The sequence below is a fragment of the Cygnus olor genome, chromosome 15 (assembly GCF_009769625.2).
Source record: "Cygnus olor isolate bCygOlo1 chromosome 15, bCygOlo1.pri.v2, whole genome shotgun sequence".
In the NCBI taxonomy this organism is placed as follows: domain Eukaryota; kingdom Metazoa; phylum Chordata; class Aves; order Anseriformes; family Anatidae; genus Cygnus; species Cygnus olor.
The window spans coordinates 17,831,077-17,850,068 of NC_049183.1; the positions used below are offsets into that span (position 1 = coordinate 17,831,077).

Consider the following 18,992-nt stretch of genomic DNA (forward strand, 5'->3'; position numbering starts at 1 on the left):
CACACTGTCTTAACAAGAGGGAGCACTGTAATGAAAGGAAGCTGTTTCTTTCACAATTGAGTGATAAGAGAGTTTTTCTATGCATCCTCCATTTGATTGTTTATGACAGCCATTGTGCCACCCATGCTGCCTTTTGAACCTACAGGGATTAGCTTTGCCCATGTTGTTTTTACTTCCTCAATGTACCTTTTAGCTCTGGGCTTCCTGGGCACAGACCCAAGATATCAGTGGGTTTGGTTTCTTCCCTCCTTTTTTTCAGTTTTTTTATTTTTGCTGTCTTCTGCCACAGGAGGCATTATCTTTGCACGCTTATGCATTCTCGCTGCTGTGCTGCAAGTACCCTGCATGCCCTCCCCGAGGCAGCAGAGGAGCGAGTGAACTCCACTTCCTTGTTGAGCTGTCTGCCCGGCAGTGTCCTGTAAAGTCTGCATGCATCGTCTATGCAAAGACATACTGAGTAGAAGCATCGCTACTGGTCTGTAACAAGTATTTTGCAGCTGCATCAACAACAGGTAGTTGCACTTCAGAAACAACGTGGTGGTAACTGGCCCAGGATGTTTAGTGGAGGGGAAACTTGCCTAACTTTCTGGGCCCTTTTACACCTCAGTTCTGCACACCCCATGCCTTTGATAGAATCATTGGCCCCAGAATTGCCAAAGTATCTGTTTCTGTCATTGCTACATAGTCCATAGCTGCACATCTGGTAGAAGTCACTGTTTTGCAGCTATGTTAGACTGGAAGTTGCCTCTGGTCGTCCTAGGAGGCAGACTTCATAGGCAGAGAGGAACTTCCATGATATGTGGCACAAGGATGTGAAAATAAGGGAGACAGTTCCCTTGGAGGCAGGATGTAACAGTTAAGCTTTTGGCCAAAGATTTGTTGACACTGTGGATGTAGACATTTTTGAAGTGGTGGTGGTGTGTTTTCTTTTTTTTTTTCTTTTGTTTCTTTTTGTGTTTTTGTTTGTTTTCTTTTTGCCGTGGCTCCTAGCAGCAAACTTTGCAAATGTCCTGACCTAACAAATGTCCCTGACCTAACAATATCTAATTTGGAAAAAACATGTTCCCTGTGGAATTCTAGGGCCATTGGTCACATTGCAAAGCCCATGTCTTGTTGTTTTTTGGGAGGCTTCCCCTGCTCTCGAACAAGCTGTCTGTAAAATGTTTCACTCCACCCTTCCGTGACCTCAGTAACCCGCAGTGGCAGATTCCTGAACAGCAGTGTAAAGCACAGGAAAGAGTTATGATAATAGTGTGGTAAAGGCATTTGATGTTTCAATGTTTAGCCAAGCAGGCCTCCCTAAAAGAACAGAGATTACAATAGGCTGCATAAGCTTTCCATTCCAGGGGAATCTGCTTAGCGACTACTGCCATGCTCAGGTAATCAAGTAATCTAAGTTTAGCATACCTTGCAGAGGCGAGTGCAACCATGCACTAAGCAGTGTGATGAGATTGTAAAAGGTGACAGCAGCATCACCCATGTAGACAAAGTATTTATATTACTCTGGTCTGCTGTGCTCTGCATGGTATTCACAATGGTCAGGGACATGAAAGTGTCCATGTTTATATGAGTCTAACTAAGACTATCTCAGGCTCAAAAATGTGCATTGTTGTATAGGCCAAGAAATGCAGCACAGACATACCAACTACTGCATGTCCCATTAGCTTCCACTGGAATATGATGCTTGTCCTGTTTACTACTTCTGCCTCTATGGTGATCCAGGATCAGAGGAGATAGCAAAATATGCATGCATTTGACACTGGGCCAGCAGCAGACAAACAGTGGCAATCCTATCCAAATGGAGCACTTGGGGTGGGAGGGAAAAACTGCAGGTTAAATACAATGTAAAACAGATTAACTGGGGAGAAACAATGCTCACTGGTGAGAAACACTGAAGTTAGTCATGGGAGAGCCAGTAAATGAGTGCTTGAAAACATGAAAGAAGGGTCTGAGTGGCCTTTAGAGAACAGGAATTCAGTTAATGGTCTTTGGGCTGAGTATCACTTGAGGTAGGAGTAAAAAGCAACCTACAAGTAGCTGTGGTATTGTCGGAAATACTACTGTCTTTCGGAACAGTGATGTGAAAGGAAACTAGGAAGATAAGTTTATGCCTTGCTGTTTGAACCAAACTTCTGCTGAATGTTTGTACTGATTTTTCTGTCTGCTGTGGAGGCAACGGGTCAAAGCTGTGGGTATCAGATGGCTGTAGCATCCTTCTGGTGATATACAGCAGCAGGCAGGGAAGATGCAAGGATACAATTTGTCTCTAAGCGATTACATGTTTTCTGTTGTAGCAGGCGATCTACAGGTGTCTGGACAGTTCTGGTGCAGCAGGTGTTACTTGCTCTGAAGACTGCTTGCATTTTAAGGCTTTTCTGTTTCTGCTCCCATTTGTGATTGATGTAACAATAAAAAATCTAAAATATGTTCATATGGGTACTCTTCAGGCTTCGTGTGAGTTGGCAGGAGTCTTACTATGTGAAGAAGGCCTGAAAGCAGGTACTTGGAGAACCAACATTGCTCTACCTGCAGTAGAAACATCTATCTCTGGTTCTACATTGCCCCTGTCCCTCTCTCTCAGCCCATAAAGCTAATGCTGAGAGACTGTTATTCAGTCAGTCCTTTGCTTGCATCTCTCTTTCCCTTCCCTGGAACCAGACCCACTTACGTGACTGACTTGGTGGATCCTAGCTCTAACACTACCACTGCAGCATTTCACCTGAATATGGAAAGATCTGTTCCCTATGCACCGTAGGATATGGACAGGGAAGTACTGCAGTGCTTGTTTGCCTCTGATGTTTCCCAAGTTGCCCCTTTAAGAACATTGCAGGAAAAGGCTGTGGAGGAAGAAGAAGGTAGTTCAGGGATGCCTCAGGTGTTTGACTGTTTGCAAAGTTGGGCATCACTATTTGCACAGTTGGGCAGAGGCCTTGGATGGAAGCAGTCTCACTTCACATTCAGACAGGACTAGCAAATGGCTTTAGGTCACTTACACACAGCTCTTTTGATGACTTTTTTTTTTTTTAATTAAGTGTTCCAAGAAGGTACTTTCATATTCAGCAAATTATTCGGCCTTCTAAATGTTAACCCCTTAACAGAAATTCCTCAGTTTCTGCATCACTAATGAGTAATTGCAGATGCAGCTACTTTAACTCAATCTGATAATCTGAGCAGTTTTTCATTGGTTCTTGAGATTATCTTTAAAATCGGGCACAGTAAGCTCTGCTTTATTATGCCACTGCTGCTACTGCCTGATCATCAAACCACACAGCCTAAACTATCAAGGGACAGAAACAGTGTGAAAAGTGAAGTTTCCTTTGAGCTGGTAAGATGGTTTAACATATTTCTGTGCTATGCATGCCAATAAATAATGATAGGGTACGTCTACTAAGCTAAAAATAAGATATGAAAAATAATTTGTTAGCCTAAATGAGGAACTGTATATTATTTCTGCTACTAGGATCCTAGAACAATCAAACCACCAGAAGGGTCTTTGCACTTTTGTTCTGCTAGATTGCTGAGCACAATACCACACCCTATCACATTGATTCTGGTTTGGAATGTGTGAGAAAGAGGCAATTTGAGCAAATTATCTTTCACACTCTTCTCTGTGTGAAAAAGATGAACGTAAACAAATCCAGACAAAATATCCCTCAGTGTTTGGGACTATGTATGAACTATGGATGGGGAAATCCTATTACTTCCTTATTCCCTAGCAGTTCACATGTTTACAGGCTGATCATGTGAGTGCACAATGTGCACTTGACATGTTTCTGTCAGATGTGCTCAGAGACCTAGGTATTTAGCAGGTAGATAATGTAGCATTATTTTTTCTTAAAGAAAATGTAAAAAAAAAAAAAAGAGAGAGAGAAAAGAAAAGAAAAGTACTTGTATCTCAAAGTATTTGCTTGTAGGAAAGGGTGACCAAAGGAGTGCTAAAGATGATCAGTTATATTTCTTAATAGTAGAATGGATTGCTCTGGAGAATGTGCACTTGGGACTAGCCTTCATGAGTGGAGAAATGTGCATGTTGGTACAGGCACACTATTGCCTGTCAGTGTTTAGCTTCCTAGGTATAATTTAGTGTCCTACCTTTCTTTAGTGCCTGTTGCTGCTGCCTCTCAAAAAGACTGAAGCAAAGGAAGGGGTTCTGGCCAAGGGAGAGTAGGTCATTTGTGGTTAGTTGCTAACATGTAAGGAACGGAAGTAGAGTATTAAATGGGCCAGGTCTGCTGTGCCTGCTCCCACTGCATGCCACTCGTATCTTAGTGTGAGAGGGAGAGCAGAGCACATTTCTGGAATAGCACAGAGCAGCTGCAAAATCAGAGCCTCAAGCCTCTAACTTCCTCTAAGCTTTAGGTGAGCACAGCAGACCATACGAGTTGCAACAGAAAAAAATGCGCTGACAAAACAGTATACTCCATATAATGACAGCAGAGGTGGGCAAGGACCTTGGAGTCCTGCATGTCTGTTGTGCCTCTTTCAACTAGAGAAGCATGATTCTTTTGTTTGCAGAGCTAGCATATGATATCACTACATGTATCAAATGAAATTCAAACATGTTTAAGATTCTTATGCACACAGTTCCACATGAAACCCTTGCTTATGTTCTTGTATGACACTTCAGTTTCATATTTTATTTGGCCTTCGTAGAACTGATCTTGTCTTACCTGTATCCATCCAAAAGTAAGTGACGCAAGGATCCTTTTTTGTACCTCTCCCTTTGACCCTATTACATTTCTCTACACAATTCTTCTGTCTTCCTTTTTCTGTCATGCCAAATACAAGCTTCTTGTCCCCACCTTCAAGTCACTGACCACCTCCCCTTTTGCTTGTCATCTGTCACTTCCATACCAAGAAGTCAACTCTATGATACTAGCTTCCAGCTCCAACTAGATCATCAAACAAATCCCACATTAATTTCTACCATGCTATCGCTTACACTCTGAAGGTGCTGCTTACAGCTCTCTCTTGAGCTACCTCAGCCTCATTTTTCAAGTCTCTCCTTAAAGCTCTGCTTTGCTGAGTTCCTATAAACCAGATAATGTCTAGGCTGACCATACGCTGAGACTGTAGGGACCACCATCTTGTATTACTTCCCCTCTCTATAGTATCTATCAATTCATTTATTTTATCCTATACATTCCTAAAAGCAAAGGCCATCTTTTTATTTTGTGTTGTACTGGACCTCAGATGTGAGGGGTGAGACAAAACCTTCAATACGGATTTCTGGTAATACAGCAGAAGAACATAGCAATAACAGTCGACCATCTGTTCATCTGTTGATTTGGGAAATCTATGTTCATTGTAAAAATTCTGGTTGAAATGACTTTTGGGAAATGGAAGAAGCTGATAGAACTACAGGAAGGGGTGAAAAAGGCGTGGCTACAAAGTCTCATTTTCTTGACCAGATAATAGGCAGAACTCTGTCCTGGAAGCATATGGAGAGGATGGAAATACTGTTGAAACCAGCTGAGACCATCTAGGAACTTGAGGTTACCAGTCATCTGCTGGTGCTGAACCAACACCTGGAATTGTGGCAGCACACCTGGTGTGTCCTTTCAGGACTTTCCCTCGGACATTTATTTGGTCTTTTTCTTCTATGCAGATTGAAGGTGGTTCTTCTGCTTTCCTCTGGCACCCCCACACCTCCACCACCCCAAGTTTTCACTGGGCTTTTCTGCCTTCACCCACAACTTGGGCTGTGTTGCAGGAACTGGGAGTTGGAACAAAAAAAAAGCATCAAGCAACCTGCCTGGGAAATTGATGTGCATTCCAGTCCCCCAGCTGCTGTAATGCTGGCCTTGGTACTAGGATATGGGGCAGACAGCCCATGCCAACAAGATGTTGCCTAGCAATCTGATATCTTTCTATGATGAGATGACTAGCTGGGTAGATGAGGGGAGAGTGGTGGATGTGGTCTACCTTGACTTCAGCAAGGCTTTTGACACTGTCTCCCATAACATCCTCATAGACAAGCTCTGGAAGTGCGGCCTAGATGGGTGAACAGTGAGGTGGATTGATCACTGGCTGGATGTCAGAGCTCAGAGGGTCGTGCTCAGTGGTGCAGTCTAGGTGGAGGCGCGCAGCTAGCGGTGTCCCTCAGGAGTCAGTACTGGGTCCAGTGTTCAACTTATTTATCAGTGTCCTGGACAATGGAATGGAGTGCACCCTCAGCAAGTTTGCTGATGACACAAAGCTGGGAGGAGTGGCTGATACCCCAGAGAGCTGTGCTGCCATTCAGAGTGACCTCGACAGGCTGGAGGGTTGGGCCAAGAGGAACCTCATGAAATTCAACAAGGGCAAGCAAAGGGTCCTGCACCTAGGGAGGAATAACCCCAAGCACCAGTACAGGCTGGGGGCTGACCTGCTGGAGCACAGCTCTGCAGAGAGGGACCTGGGAGTCCTGGTGGACAGTAGGCTGACCATGAGTCAGCAATGTGCCCTTGTGGCCAAGAACGCCAATGGTATCCTGGGGTGCATTCGGAAGAGTGTTGCCAGGAGGTCAAGGGAGGTGATCCTCCCCCTCTGCTCAGCCCTGGTGAGGCCACACCTGGAGTATTGTGTCCAGCTGTGGGCTCCCCAGTACAAGAGGGACATAGAACTACTGGAACAAGTTCAGAGGAGGGCTATGAAAATAATTAGAGGACTGGAGCACCTGTCATATGAGGACAGGCTGAGAGAACTGGGCCTGTTTAGCCTGGAAAAGAGAAGACTGAGGGGAGGCCTCATCAATGTGTATAAACATCTGAGGGAGGGTGTCAAGAAGATGGAGCCAGCCTTTTCAGTTGTGCCCAGTGACAGGATGAGAGGCAGTGGGCACAAACTAAAGCACAGGAGGTTGCGGATGAATATGAGAGGGCATTTTTTTACTGTGAGGGTGACAGAGAACTGGAACAGGTTGCCCAGAGAGGTTTCGGAGTCTCCTTCTCTGGAGATATTCAAAATCTGCCTGGATGTCATCCTGTGCAATGTGCTCTAGGTGATCCTGCTCAGCAGGGGGGTTGGACTAGATGATCTTCAGAGGTCCCTTCCAACCTTGGCCATTCTGTGATTCTGTAATGGTGGTGGCATGTCATCTGTTTCTGCTTGGTTCCTGGCTTGATTATCAGCTTCTTGCTCCCCTGCTGCTGAGAAAAGAACGGGCAGTGTTCAGAGATGATGGCCACTGGGAGGAATGATGAATGACTGCTAGGCCACTGAGAATCCCTTCCCTCCATTCTCACCAAAACTGAAAAGTGCTTTTGCACTTGTCTCGTTTTTGCCCCATTCTATGGCTGTCTGCTGTCCAGTACCAAGAGACGCTAAGGATTGAATTGTTTCTGTTCACCTTGCCACATGGCCTATCAAAACTTTCATATTGACCTACAGAAGAGGAAGAGAATGTCACTGAAGCAGTCATTTTCTTCTGGGACTTGCCAAGACAATTTATCTGTGATCAGTCTGGGCTATCGTTAGCTCAACCTGCCTTAGGGTAATGTGGCAATTCCTTTTCCGCAGCTGAGCAATTTGAAATGTGGGAAGCACAGTGAGTACAAAAGATGAGAAAAGGCACCTAAGTATCTGTAGGATTCTATTAAAACTTGCAGCAATTTTCTTGCAAGACCAAGCTCATTGCAAGTATGAGCAGACACAACACAGATAGCTTCACTAATGTCTCTGTGCTTGAAACCAGCAGTTCCCCTGAGCACTACAAATGTACAGGTATTTCCTTTCTTCATAAGTGGGAAGTGTCTGGCTGTTACTGAGAAGTAATTCTGCCTGTTTGTGAACACGTTTTTTAGGACGTACGCTAGGTTTTCCCTTGCAAGGTTGAAGATTGCAGATGTTAAGAGAATGTTATCATGATCACTTTAGCACAGAAAATTGTAACTAACAAGTCCTGCATCAATCTCAGGGCTTCCATCTGAACAAAGGATTTTTATTTTTTTTTTTAGATACCTAACCGAGATTTACAGACTACAAGCGTTGGATCTTATGTTTAGGCAAGAGGTTTCAGCAATAAATGAAGTGTCCCTTTGCACAAATTCTACTGTCTGTCTTCATTTCTGTTTGACTATCCATCTTCAGTGTCCAACTACTGGATTCTTTCATCTTTCTCTAGTAGATTTTAAAATGATACTTTTCTCCTACCTGAAATACTCTTTCATCCTACCTGAAATACTCTGCTACTTCTGGATGGTATAAAATTGCTTCTTAACTTTTCCTTTGGGTAAGAGATTTAGTTAATATTTAGTTGTTCATTCTCAGGAAAGTTATTAAATCATGCTCATAAGCCTTTTCAGAATTAGTTTTTAATCTTTTTTCAGCAATATTTTGTTCAAACTGTGGAGCCCAATAGAAGAACTAATAATGGCATTATGAATGCTACAGCTACAGTAGCTGCAGTAACATTTCTTTTAATTGATAAGCATCCATGGTCTGCGTGATAGCTCTTGTAATTGCATTAATGTACTGCAGGCTCTTGTTCACTGGTTATCTGCTACTTCCCCAAAATCATTTTCTGACAAACTTTTCAGAATTCAGTTTTCCATTACCCAGTTATAACAAATATTCATGACTTCTAACATACAAATTGTTTTGGTTTTTTTTTTTGTTTGTTTGTTTTGTTTTGTTCCAGGTGAGATAGACAGCCAGTAAATGTCTGGCACATTTCATATATTGCAGAACTGAATAAAGAGTTGGTGTTTGGTTGGTTGGTTGGTTGGGGGGGGTGGGGAGGGGTGGAAGGGGAGTGGAAGGAGTGTTAACAAATTAGTTATGTTTACCTGGAAATAGGTAATTACCTGTTTTAGTTATCTTGACATATGCTTGTTCGTTTGTGTGCTTGGGCAAGTTCTTGTAAGCATATGTATAATTCTACTTGTGCATGTACTTATGCAGCTCTCTCTATTTCATATTTAGTCAGTCTTACTGTACTTATCACAGGGATCGTATGCAACCCTGATTAGAATGATAAACAGGAGAGACTTCATGCCTCCCAGCCTCCCCCAGCTAAACTCAGCTAACGGTGACACTTCCTCTGTACAACCCCCACTCTGAAGAAGGTCTGCAGCAAAACAGGATATTTACCAAAAAAAACATAAATGAGGAGGTGGTGAAATGGAAGCCAGAAAGATTCCTTTTCTTTTGATCAGTTTCTGATATGTTGTAGTTATTTTACTATTTAATCCAGAATAGCAACACTGTAAGGAAGCATAATTATAGGAAAGAGGTTGATACAGGGATGCTGCTGTTTAGTTGTCTGAAATGCGGGACTGGAAGGATACTTCTGGTCATGGAGTCCAGCTCCTGCTGCTGTAGACATCATATCATTTAATAACTTCAATAAAACAATACCGCTAATTGAAATATCACACTGCTTGCTAAGCATAGGCTCTTAGTCATTCACTCCCATTTAAGTCTACTTCAGGCCTCTTGCTGGTTAGAAACCACATTCATTCGGTAGCCTGGCTGTACCCATTTGGCTTTGTGCAAATGTTGTTCTTAGTGTTTTTCCCATCCTGATGTTTATCTTTCTCTTTTCCCCAACTGTTTCTGAAAGAGAGAACATAGGCCCTGGCATTGCCCAAAGCAAGCCAAGCTCTTTCAAGTCAGAACATTTTCACAGCCTTCTGTTACCCCAAACCAAGAGCTCAGTTCAGTATCCTTGCTGGGCAAGCTGTGCAAACAACATTCCTCCAATATTTTTGAAATTTTCAAATAACTCTTTTTGTCTAAATTCAAAAGCGGACTCTTTACACACTCACTCCACATTTTCTGGGCTCCAGGCTGAGTCATGGGCTTCCTAGAGCAACACACTACCTGCAGAGGTGCTGGGCTTTTTTGGAGCGTTAAGGAAACAGCAAATATTGCAAGCTGGAACCATCTTATAAAACACCATGTATTACTGAGTAGACTAGGTCAGGTTTCTTCATATTAAACTTATGTTTGCTGATTTATCATGAAATCAGAAACTTTATATGGAATTTCTGTTTAAGAAGAAAAGGAATCCCACGTTATGGGAGAGAGCATTCAATATTGCACACTGCAATATTTCAAATATCTATACAGTCTCCTTCAGTAAACTGGGGCAATGACTAGGTCCTAAGTATTCCACATCCCAGATGAGTGCTTTGACCAGGAATATATCAGTTGTTCCCTCTATTTCTGCCTTCTGAAATTTTCTTTGGCAGCAAGGAAATACTTACGGGAAGAAAATACAATCCCAAGATTCTCATGCTGTAGGTGAGCAACTTGGTTATCTGCCTGGAATTGTGGCTTCTTGTGTGTGTGTGTGTAAGAGAGAGAGAGAGATTTATGGTAGGTCTTGGTTTTATTCAGCTATGAAATGGGAAAAAGTCTGAAACAAAAAGTCTTTAGGATAGAACACCCTTTTCTATCCCAGCTTTTGTACCTGACCTCAAACCCTTTCACAGTAGCTCAGGGCAACTCCAAGTGGCTTAAAGAAAGGGTCCCTCAAAAGTTTCATGACATAAGCAGCTCAAGCAAATATTCCTCTAGTAAAGAGAAAACAGAGATTTCTGCCAGGAAACTGCCAGAAAAACAGTTACTTGACTCCATCAAGTTTAGAAAAAAAAATAAAAATCCATCATTAAATGTAGAGAACAGTGTTTATTGTGTAGATGGCTTTCAGAAGGTAACTACTGCTGATGGATGAGCTCATCAGAGGAAAAACCCACTAAAGACTTGAAGATGCAGAAATTATGCCTGCTCCAGGAGTCCTGAGCTGCAAATGTCTGGAGGCTGAGAAGGTTCTCAGAGAAGAATATCTATGCTTTCTCTATCATTACATTCTTCTTTAAGCATCGGTTTTCAGTTACTATCAGAAACAGGACACATGAGCCTTCGTTCCGATCCACTGTGGCTCTGTGCTGCTCTTAAATTCTCATGTGCCAGGTGCATGCAAACAAACAAACAAGCAAACAAACAAACAACAAAACCCAATAATAACAACAAACAACAGAAGAGGAAAGTGGAGAAAAAGACTAAAAAAGATGAAGTGGAAGGAATTAAAGATCTGCTTTCAGGTGGCTGGTGCTTTATATTCCTATGCAAAGTAATATTTGCTGCTGCGAGAAGAACAGTCCCTATAGATGACATGGCATACCTGAGTTGGTGCCATGTCTGACAGACAAGGCCAGCTTGTGACAGGCTTCAGCCTGCTGGTACAACTACTGACAAAACTGCTTCTAACGATTGGTCTGTTTTAGATACTGTCTGGAATGGGACAAGATGTGCAGCAGCTGGGCCTTCACCTGTGCATTACTGCTGTGCTACTCCTTGGTGGAGGACAAGGCAGAGGTAAGGGGAAATCTGGAATAGGTCCACGGTGGGAGGGGTGTATACATGTTCTTGTTTTCATACACAGACACTAAAGAATAGAATACAAGATCTTGTGATTGCACTTTCTGGGGTCCCAGGAACTAGTACATCCAGCTGGCAATGCCATACCTAAGCAACTGAAAACATAGTGGACAAGCTGAGCAGCAGAAAAAACAGCCACTGCTCAAGGTCCCTGCCCTAAATTCTTACACTCATCTCATGCAGAGAAGTGCGGTACAGAGGAAGAATATCATGAGGAAGGCATCAGTAAAGGAAGCGCTAGCAAGTAACATGTTTTAGGCCTCATCAGGTGGCAACATAAATGCAGCTCTGGTCTCCTTCTTCTGCAGAGTTCCCTGGCAGTCTGAGCTGCCTGAATAACTATGTGACTACTGTGAACTGCGTGTGGGCAATGGAGGAGCCTGTGGGCGATGGACCTTTCTACCTGCACTTCACAAAGTAAGAGCTGCAAGCCAAGAGCTGTCTGTGGTAGTAGTCCTGGCACTGGTGTGGGAAGGACAGCATGGAGGAGCCAAGATGGGGCCTGGCTGGGGGCTGTGCTTGCTTTGGGCACAGCCATCTCAGCCATCTCACTGCTACAATCCTGGGCTGCCTTGGCAGCTGCTCCCTTCGCAGCAGTCTTTCATGGGCTCACAGTCACCAGGGTTACAGCAGAGGTCTCGCACATGCAGCTGCATGGTCTCCTGCAGGCTCAGGGTGGTCCATCAGTCCAGTGTCGTCTGCTTGCAAGGGCCTCTCAGTGCAGAGAGCCCTCCCTTTGCAGCCTTGGTTCTCAGCCATTTGAGGACTTCCAGGCTGATCTTACATGAAGCTGCCTCATCAGTTTCTAATCACCTTGCTGCCTATAAATTAAACTCCTACTGGTTTAATATAGTTTATATATATACTTAAAGGATTTTGAAAGTCTAGTGAATTATAAGTTTTAGTAACGGGTTTATTATGTGAATAATTTTATCTCTAACAAAAGAAAACCAATGAACAGTTTGCTAGGTGACAGGATAATAAGCATTGTGATATGCTAATTCCAGAATAATGTGTTTAGGTGATGTAATAAAGTTGTCTTGATTACTAATAACTAGTAAACTGTTACACAAGGGTAAGCCACTCCAGCATTAGATGCCTTATTGTATTCTGATATAGTTTAGTAAAAAATAGCGTAACTCTTAATGATACAGGATTTTAAATCTATGGAAAAAATGCCAACTTGATAAACTTTGGTACCCAGTTTATTGTGGGGCCACAAGCAACACAAAAAATTTACTACTAAATGGCTACATTAGGTGGTTTAACCCCCCCCCCTCCCCCCCGCCCCGCCACTTTCCTGGCAGCAATACATAGCAGCCCTCTCACTTTCAGAGGGAGCAGGGGGCAGGTACAGGGTACTACATGCAGCTGCTGGGAGGCTTAGTGCTCTCAGCAGTGAGGTTAGGAGGCCGTTTCCTTCCTCCTCCTTCAACCCTGCTGTCCAGCCAGTTTTAGCATTGCTTTCTCTGCTGTCTGCACTAAGGAGGGACATACTCTTCCTGAATGTGTTGCTGTGCAAAGCTGCCACACGTCTTTCATAAACCATAAAGCAGTTAATCATATGACTTAAAAGAAACTTTCAGCCTTTTCATTTTTTTAGCCTCTGGTCAAAGGGTCAAAACGCCAGCTGCCAACTGACTGCCAGAGACAGCATGCAGAATCAGTATCGTTGCACAATCCACTTAGCCAGCCAGATCTTGGAAACAGATGGTTATAGAGTCTCTCTCCAAGGCAACTTCTTTGGGAGTAATCATACATACATTACCTTTCCAGAATACAATCCCAGCAAGCACAGTAAGTATGAACCAGAGCAGCAGTGGAATGAGGCTCTGCCTAGCATCTTTGGGATGGATCTAACATACTTTCTGAAAAAGAGTGTCTCAAAGACAGCAAGTGAAAATAATGGAAGCAAGCCAAATTGTCCATTCCTGCAGAGTACACTACATGGTCTTTATCATTAAGGATGCAGTTCCAGTGTCTCTCTATTTTGACTTTTTCTGGACTTCAGAGACGGATGGTTCTGGAGCACATTTTGGTTATACTTCTGGTCTTCATCCTGTTTTCTTGTACAATTTTATTGCTTCTATGTTTTTGTTTTGTTTTGTTTTCAAAAGAAATGAAGTCATGAGGAATCTAAGTTGTAGATAAAATCCTAGGTCCCATGGCCTGGTACTTTAGACAAATGCCCTAGTATTTGAAATCTCAGAGCCTGTCTGTACTAGTGTTACATTGGAAGAGCAGAATGAGATATCTGGAGTGGTTCTTTGATTGCAGGACTATCCCCAGGGGCTATTTGAGTTATCATTAATTTATGTCAGTTCTGTAGCTGTTTTGACCTATCCTGTAAGCTAATGCAGACTACTGCTGGTCTTAGTATCACTCTTTAGAACCAGCTTTATCTTCCAAGACTTTAATCAGTCTAGAAACATGCATCTTCTTCTGTGGTATTCCAGTCCCAAATATTGTGGAAAACCTACCTCTCTGTTTGCAGTAAAGCTTGATCCACCTTTGAACATCCAGAGCAACATTACTGCAAGCAAGTGTCAGATATGGTGGAGTGTGCCTTGGTACCTCGTTGAAATTCTTCAATACGAGTTGCAGTACAAGGAGTACGGCGTGTCATGGGAGGTAACTGGATGAGCCACACACTCATGCTGCCTTGCTCTTGGTGCAATGAATGGCCTTGCCACTCAGCTCAGGGTCTTCTGGAAGCTGACTGTTTTAAGCTAACCTTTCTGTCTTTCCATATCAAGACAGAAAGGTTTTATGTAAAACATCAATAGTGAAGAACAATGCATCATCATCTCCTGAATCCTGCATTCAGAAGTCATTCATCATCATGTAGGCCCTGTTCTTGCATCCAAGAACAGAGGGTTTGGAGAAGGGAAAAAAAAAAAAAAAAGTTATTAAAAGACCATCCTTTTGCCCAGCCTTTTTAATAGATTTTTTTTTGTAATGATTTGCAGTTTGCATTGAACAAGACACCACCCAGTTCACTACCACAAATAGAAATTGAAGGCACAGAGTTTCACAGTGGTATCTCTTACATTGCACGAGTTCGCTGCAAAGTTTCTGAAAATGAGGATTCATACCATAGTCAGTGGAGCGAGTGGAGCCAGACAACAGTGTTTCAAAGAGCAGGTACAAAGAATATTGTTTTGATCTTAATTCATGTCTTTTCATGTCCATACTAATTTTTAAAAATGAAAGGAGGAAAAAAAAAAAGAAAGATGCTTGGTAAAATGAAGCTTTTTAAAATCAGAATCAGTTTCCTTCAAGTTTTCATAACAAAATTACTTTCCTTGAGGTCTTTAACTGCTTATTTCATTTGTATTGCTTAGTTATTTGGGGATCTATCTTAACTTTCAGGCTTTTTATCTTTTTTTTTTTTTTTTTTTTTGGGGGGGGGATGATTCTTTTCCTAGGTGTACCAGAAGTGTCTGAAAAGCTGTTTAATTCCAGAACTTTGCAGTTCTTGTTCATTCCTCTGAGTTTTGGCACCCTACTCTATTTATTTTGGAACCGCAAGCTTTCTTCAAGGTATGTTATACTTCCTCTTTAAGTTTCTCTTGATCTTTATAACCTAAAGAGAGTAAACGAAGTGTCCTTATATCCATTTTGCTTCTTGTTTCTGCTGCGCAATCAAATTCTAACATACTCAAAAGCTCTTTTGATGTTCTCAGGATATGACGTGATTCTTGGCTAATGATAACTAATGACCCACTATTCAGTCATTAAGGAGACCAAAGTGCCTTCTTGGCACCCAAGCTCAGCTAAAGGTCAAGGCTGAGGGTCTGTTGGAGTTAAAGAAATTTAAACCTGTTGTGGTTTAACCCGGCCAGCAGCCAAGCACCACACAGCCATTTGCTCACCCTGCCCACCCCCTCCAGGGGGATGGAGGAGAGAATCAGAAAAAAAGTGAAAGCTTGTGTGTTGAGATAAAGACAGTTTATTAGGACAGAAAATAAATGAAAATAATAATAATGATAATAGTGCTATTAATGATAATGCGTATAAAACAAGTGATGCACAATGCAATTGCTCACCACCCGCTGACTGATGATGCCCAGGCTGTCCCTGAGCAGCAGTCCCTCTCCCCACACCGCAGACAGCCATCCCATATAAATGTTCAGCATGATGCCATATAGTATGGAATATCCCTTTGGTCAGTTTGGGTCAGCTGTCCTGGGTCTGTCCCCTCCCAGCTCCTGCTGCACACCCAGCCTGCCCGCTGGAAGGACAGTGTGAGAGGCTGAAAAGTTCTTGGCTTAGTGTAAGCACTGTTCTGCAACAATTAAAACATCAGCGTGTTATCAACATTATTCTCATTCTAAATCCAAAACACAGTACCACACCAGCTACTAGAAGGAAAATTAACTCTATCGTAGCCAAAACCAGGACAAAAAAACATGGAAATTTTGAGTTGTCTCATGTAGGTAACCTAAAAGTGGAAGCGCACAGCAATGCATAAAGATGGTTAAACTGATATCAATGTTAAGCTATTTGTGACATTCCTGCCAGTAGTCAGTATGTGAAATACCAATATAGGCAAACTACACCAACTCAGATTCTGTGTTTCTTAGGTTCTGAGACCAAGTCATACAGGAGAAAAAAAAAAAAAAGTGTCTCTAAAACCTTGGTTCAACCATCCTCTATATTCTTTTATGCTGGTAGCACAAAAGCCAGTCTCCTACCTCTTCCCTTTCTGCCTTGACATACATTATTATGCTCCATATACATGTTGCTCTGAGGGAGACAGAATATATGATATTCATATGGTAAAATGTTTGTACAGGATAAACTCTAATGAACGGACTATGATATATGGCAGAATTTCTCTGTCTAAATTTAATGAAACGTGCATGCTCTAAAATACCGCTAGAAAAGGTGGTTTAGATCAAACAAGATGCTAAACAAATGCATAAATAGCTCAGTACATATAATGAGTAATAGACTATTAATGAGTTGAATGCATATAGCATTCCTCAGAAAACTTCGAGAAGGCTGCACTTTGGGTTAGGAACATTGAAAGCATGTCTGAGAAGCAGATAATTGCATACCCACAAGATGTCAGGAACCACATGAAATGAGATTCTACTGCAATCTTTCTATCAGAAGAGTTGGGCTTTCATTTAACCAGTGTGCTATATCATTGAGACAGAATACAGAACAATTGTCTGGTTTTTGATTTTAAAGTGTTTTCTCACTTCAGGGCAAAAAGCCTCTCCTGCTTTAACATTCCCACACCAGCTGCTTTCTTTCAGCCACTCTATAATTTGCATAATGGGAATTTTAAGGTAAGAAATGTTTAATTTCTTTTTTATGATCCTCAGCTTATGAGGGGAGGATTTTTTTCCTAGCGTTGATCATTCTAGGTCCTGAGCATTGTTACCAACATGTAGCTCTGGTCTTCCTGGGACTTCATGGTTTCTCACTTAATTTCCTGCCTCCACATACTAACTACACCACCAGAGCCACTGTCCATCTTCTCTCTCCTTAAAAATAAAGCCCCTCCAGTAGCTTGCTCCTTGTCCATCCATCACCTGCACTTTTTTCTACATCTAGAGGATTTTTCCACATATAACCAATAAGTGATGCTTTCGATATCCCCCTTTTTTCAGATGGATAACACTGGTAACCAAGCACAGTATTCAGAGGTTACTTTGGTTTAACAAATCAGGGTTTTCTTTCACAGAGAAATGAGTATTTTGTCTGTTAGGTAGAAAAAGCAGGACCAAGGAATCACCACTCTTTTTCTCAAGTGGCAGCTTCTCCTTAGTAGTTAATCAACATTGCTGCCGTCCTCTAGCATGTTCTTCTAGCATTCCCAATATCTTAAGTATGTTCAAATAGCGTAACTGGAGAAAAAAAAATATAGAAAAGAAAAAAGGTGAAAACAGAACAGATCCCTTTCATGGAAGAAGCAAAAACCAAGAAACATCATTAGTGCACTTGCATTCTCTTGTCTTCCATCTTCTTGTACACTTACTGAACATGAAAGGTGCATGCTGCCTTCACAAAACCAAAGCAATACAAGCAGCGTCCAGTATATTCTGGAGGTGAAATCTTGAAAATTTCATGTGAAATCTTTCTTCAGGGCAGTTAAATGCTATATTCTCTACCCTATTACTGAAATTTTGCCCATTAGATTTGCACTAAACCTCTGGATTGCTGTGCCAAAGCCATACAAAAAGAACTGTTATTCTGAAAATTCTACCTCTGAGCAAAATGTCCTGAACTTACTGATCCTTTCACTAGGACTGGGTTGGACCTAATGAAGCTTGGAATCAACTCAGAAGAGAAGAGGCAAGCAACTCAAACAAAGTGACTACAGATGGAGTTTCTGAGCTAAACACCCAGGAACTGATTTCCCAGATTTCCTTGAAACCTGTGGAAAGCACAAATCTTGTTGCTGCAGAAGAAATGTTTGCCTCTGGTCCAAGCCAGCAGTATGTCCCCAGCAGGTATGTGAGAGCAGAAGAGATGGAAGTGAAGCTGGCACTATTCTTAGCACAAAACCATGCTGATGATACAGTTGGCCTGAAAATTTCTGAAATAATTAAAGCCAACCTTGACAGATCTGGCATGGGAAGGAGTTATCCTTCTCACTTACAGCATGGAAAGGGTAACTTCCTTATGCTTCAGGAATCTTTGGAGATGGCAAATGTGTCCTTCAGCAATAGTGACTATTGCACCTTGTGTGACAATGATACCACAGGAGGTTTGATTGCTGCTGAACTACTGAAGCTCTCTGATGGCAATGGTCTGGTCAAACATCAGAATGATCAGAATGGCCTTCCTTGAGGAATGCTGCCCACAAAGATCTTTTGCTGCCCTCTCATCTCACAACACTGTCTTCCCAAATGGCTTAAATGGTGACTGTGCAGACAATTACAATCTTTAATTTTTCTACTTCAAGAAAAGATTGTGACCCACTCCTCTGGCTAGCAAATACTATCCCTGGCATGGCCAGGACTGACCACAGCAAAATCTGCCGTCTCAGGAGACACATGACCATGCCTTTCCCCAGATTAACCTCCTGGCAGCCACAGAAGTCCAGCAATCCTCTAGTCTGATGCAGCAGCAGACCTGCTATTTTTCCCCAGAAAGAGCCATTGTAATTGCATGCAAGATGACGATTTCCAAACTTCATTGTGAGACAACTGCTCTGCTCTCAGCACATAGTTCTTTCCTCACTGTAATTCAGATTAACTCAACATTTACTGTAGCCTGAAAACTAATGCCTGCTGGACTGAGAAGCAGCAATATTTGCAATGTACTGAATCATGATTTAAACCCATTTGTTATTTGAGAACTATGTATGACTCTTCATAAAACCATGATAAATGTTTTTTTTGCTAAAGATGCTATTTTTGCTTCTTAATGTGGATTCTAAATGGATTCAAATGGTTCATGATTTCATCAGAATTTAGAATTGCACTATTTAAAAATAATTGGGCAGTGGGCCTTGATCTTCATTATCCTGAATAGCTGTAAATTTTTATTTTGCAGAAACTAAGCCCCATGTACTGCTTTGATTTTAATGTAAGTGTATTCCAAGGTTAATTGGCTGGGATGATCTAAGCGAAAAAGGTGAAAAGCAAGAATAATACAACCAAGGT

The 18,992-nt window shown here is 42.1% G+C and overlaps 1 protein-coding gene across 3 annotated transcripts; it reads left to right on the top strand.

Annotated features, from left to right (window-relative positions):
- Nucleotides 1-402: 402 nt before the first annotated feature.
- On the top strand, nt 403-18,730 carry LOC121078726 (interleukin-9 receptor-like). Of its 3 annotated transcripts, none has more exons than XM_040575202.1 (9): nt 403-512; nt 11,214-11,304; nt 11,676-11,784; nt 12,971-13,164; nt 13,862-13,998; nt 14,337-14,511; nt 14,796-14,910; nt 16,583-16,667; nt 17,629-18,716. In XM_040575202.1, exons 2-9 carry the CDS (start codon nt 11,226-11,228, stop codon nt 18,172-18,174), a joined length of 1,440 nt encoding a protein of 479 aa, XP_040431136.1. In that variant the 5' UTR covers nt 403-512; nt 11,214-11,225; the 3' UTR covers nt 18,175-18,716. The 3 variants fall into 3 exon arrangements, with proteins under 3 accessions (XP_040431136.1, XP_040431135.1, XP_040431137.1); XM_040575201.1 differs by lacking the exon at nt 403-512 and adding an exon at nt 2,720-3,325 and having other exon boundaries at nt 17,629-18,730; XM_040575203.1 differs by lacking the exons at nt 403-512; nt 11,676-11,784; nt 12,971-13,164 and adding an exon at nt 2,720-3,325.
- Nucleotides 18,731-18,992: the final 262 nt, after the last annotated feature.

Bases quoted from the DNA above. Each gene is read 5' to 3' on its own strand.
- LOC121078726 (XM_040575201.1), top strand. From the start codon at position 3,233: ATGCCACTGCTGCTACTGCCTGATCATCAAACCACACAGCCTAAACTA. The intron at 3,326-11,213 runs GTAAGATGGTTT...GGTCTGTTTTAG, and splicing joins GTGAAGTTTCCTTTGAGCTG to ATACTGTCTGGAATGGGACA. The intron at 13,999-14,336 runs GTAACTGGATGA...AATGATTTGCAG, and splicing joins AGTACGGCGTGTCATGGGAG to TTTGCATTGAACAAGACACC.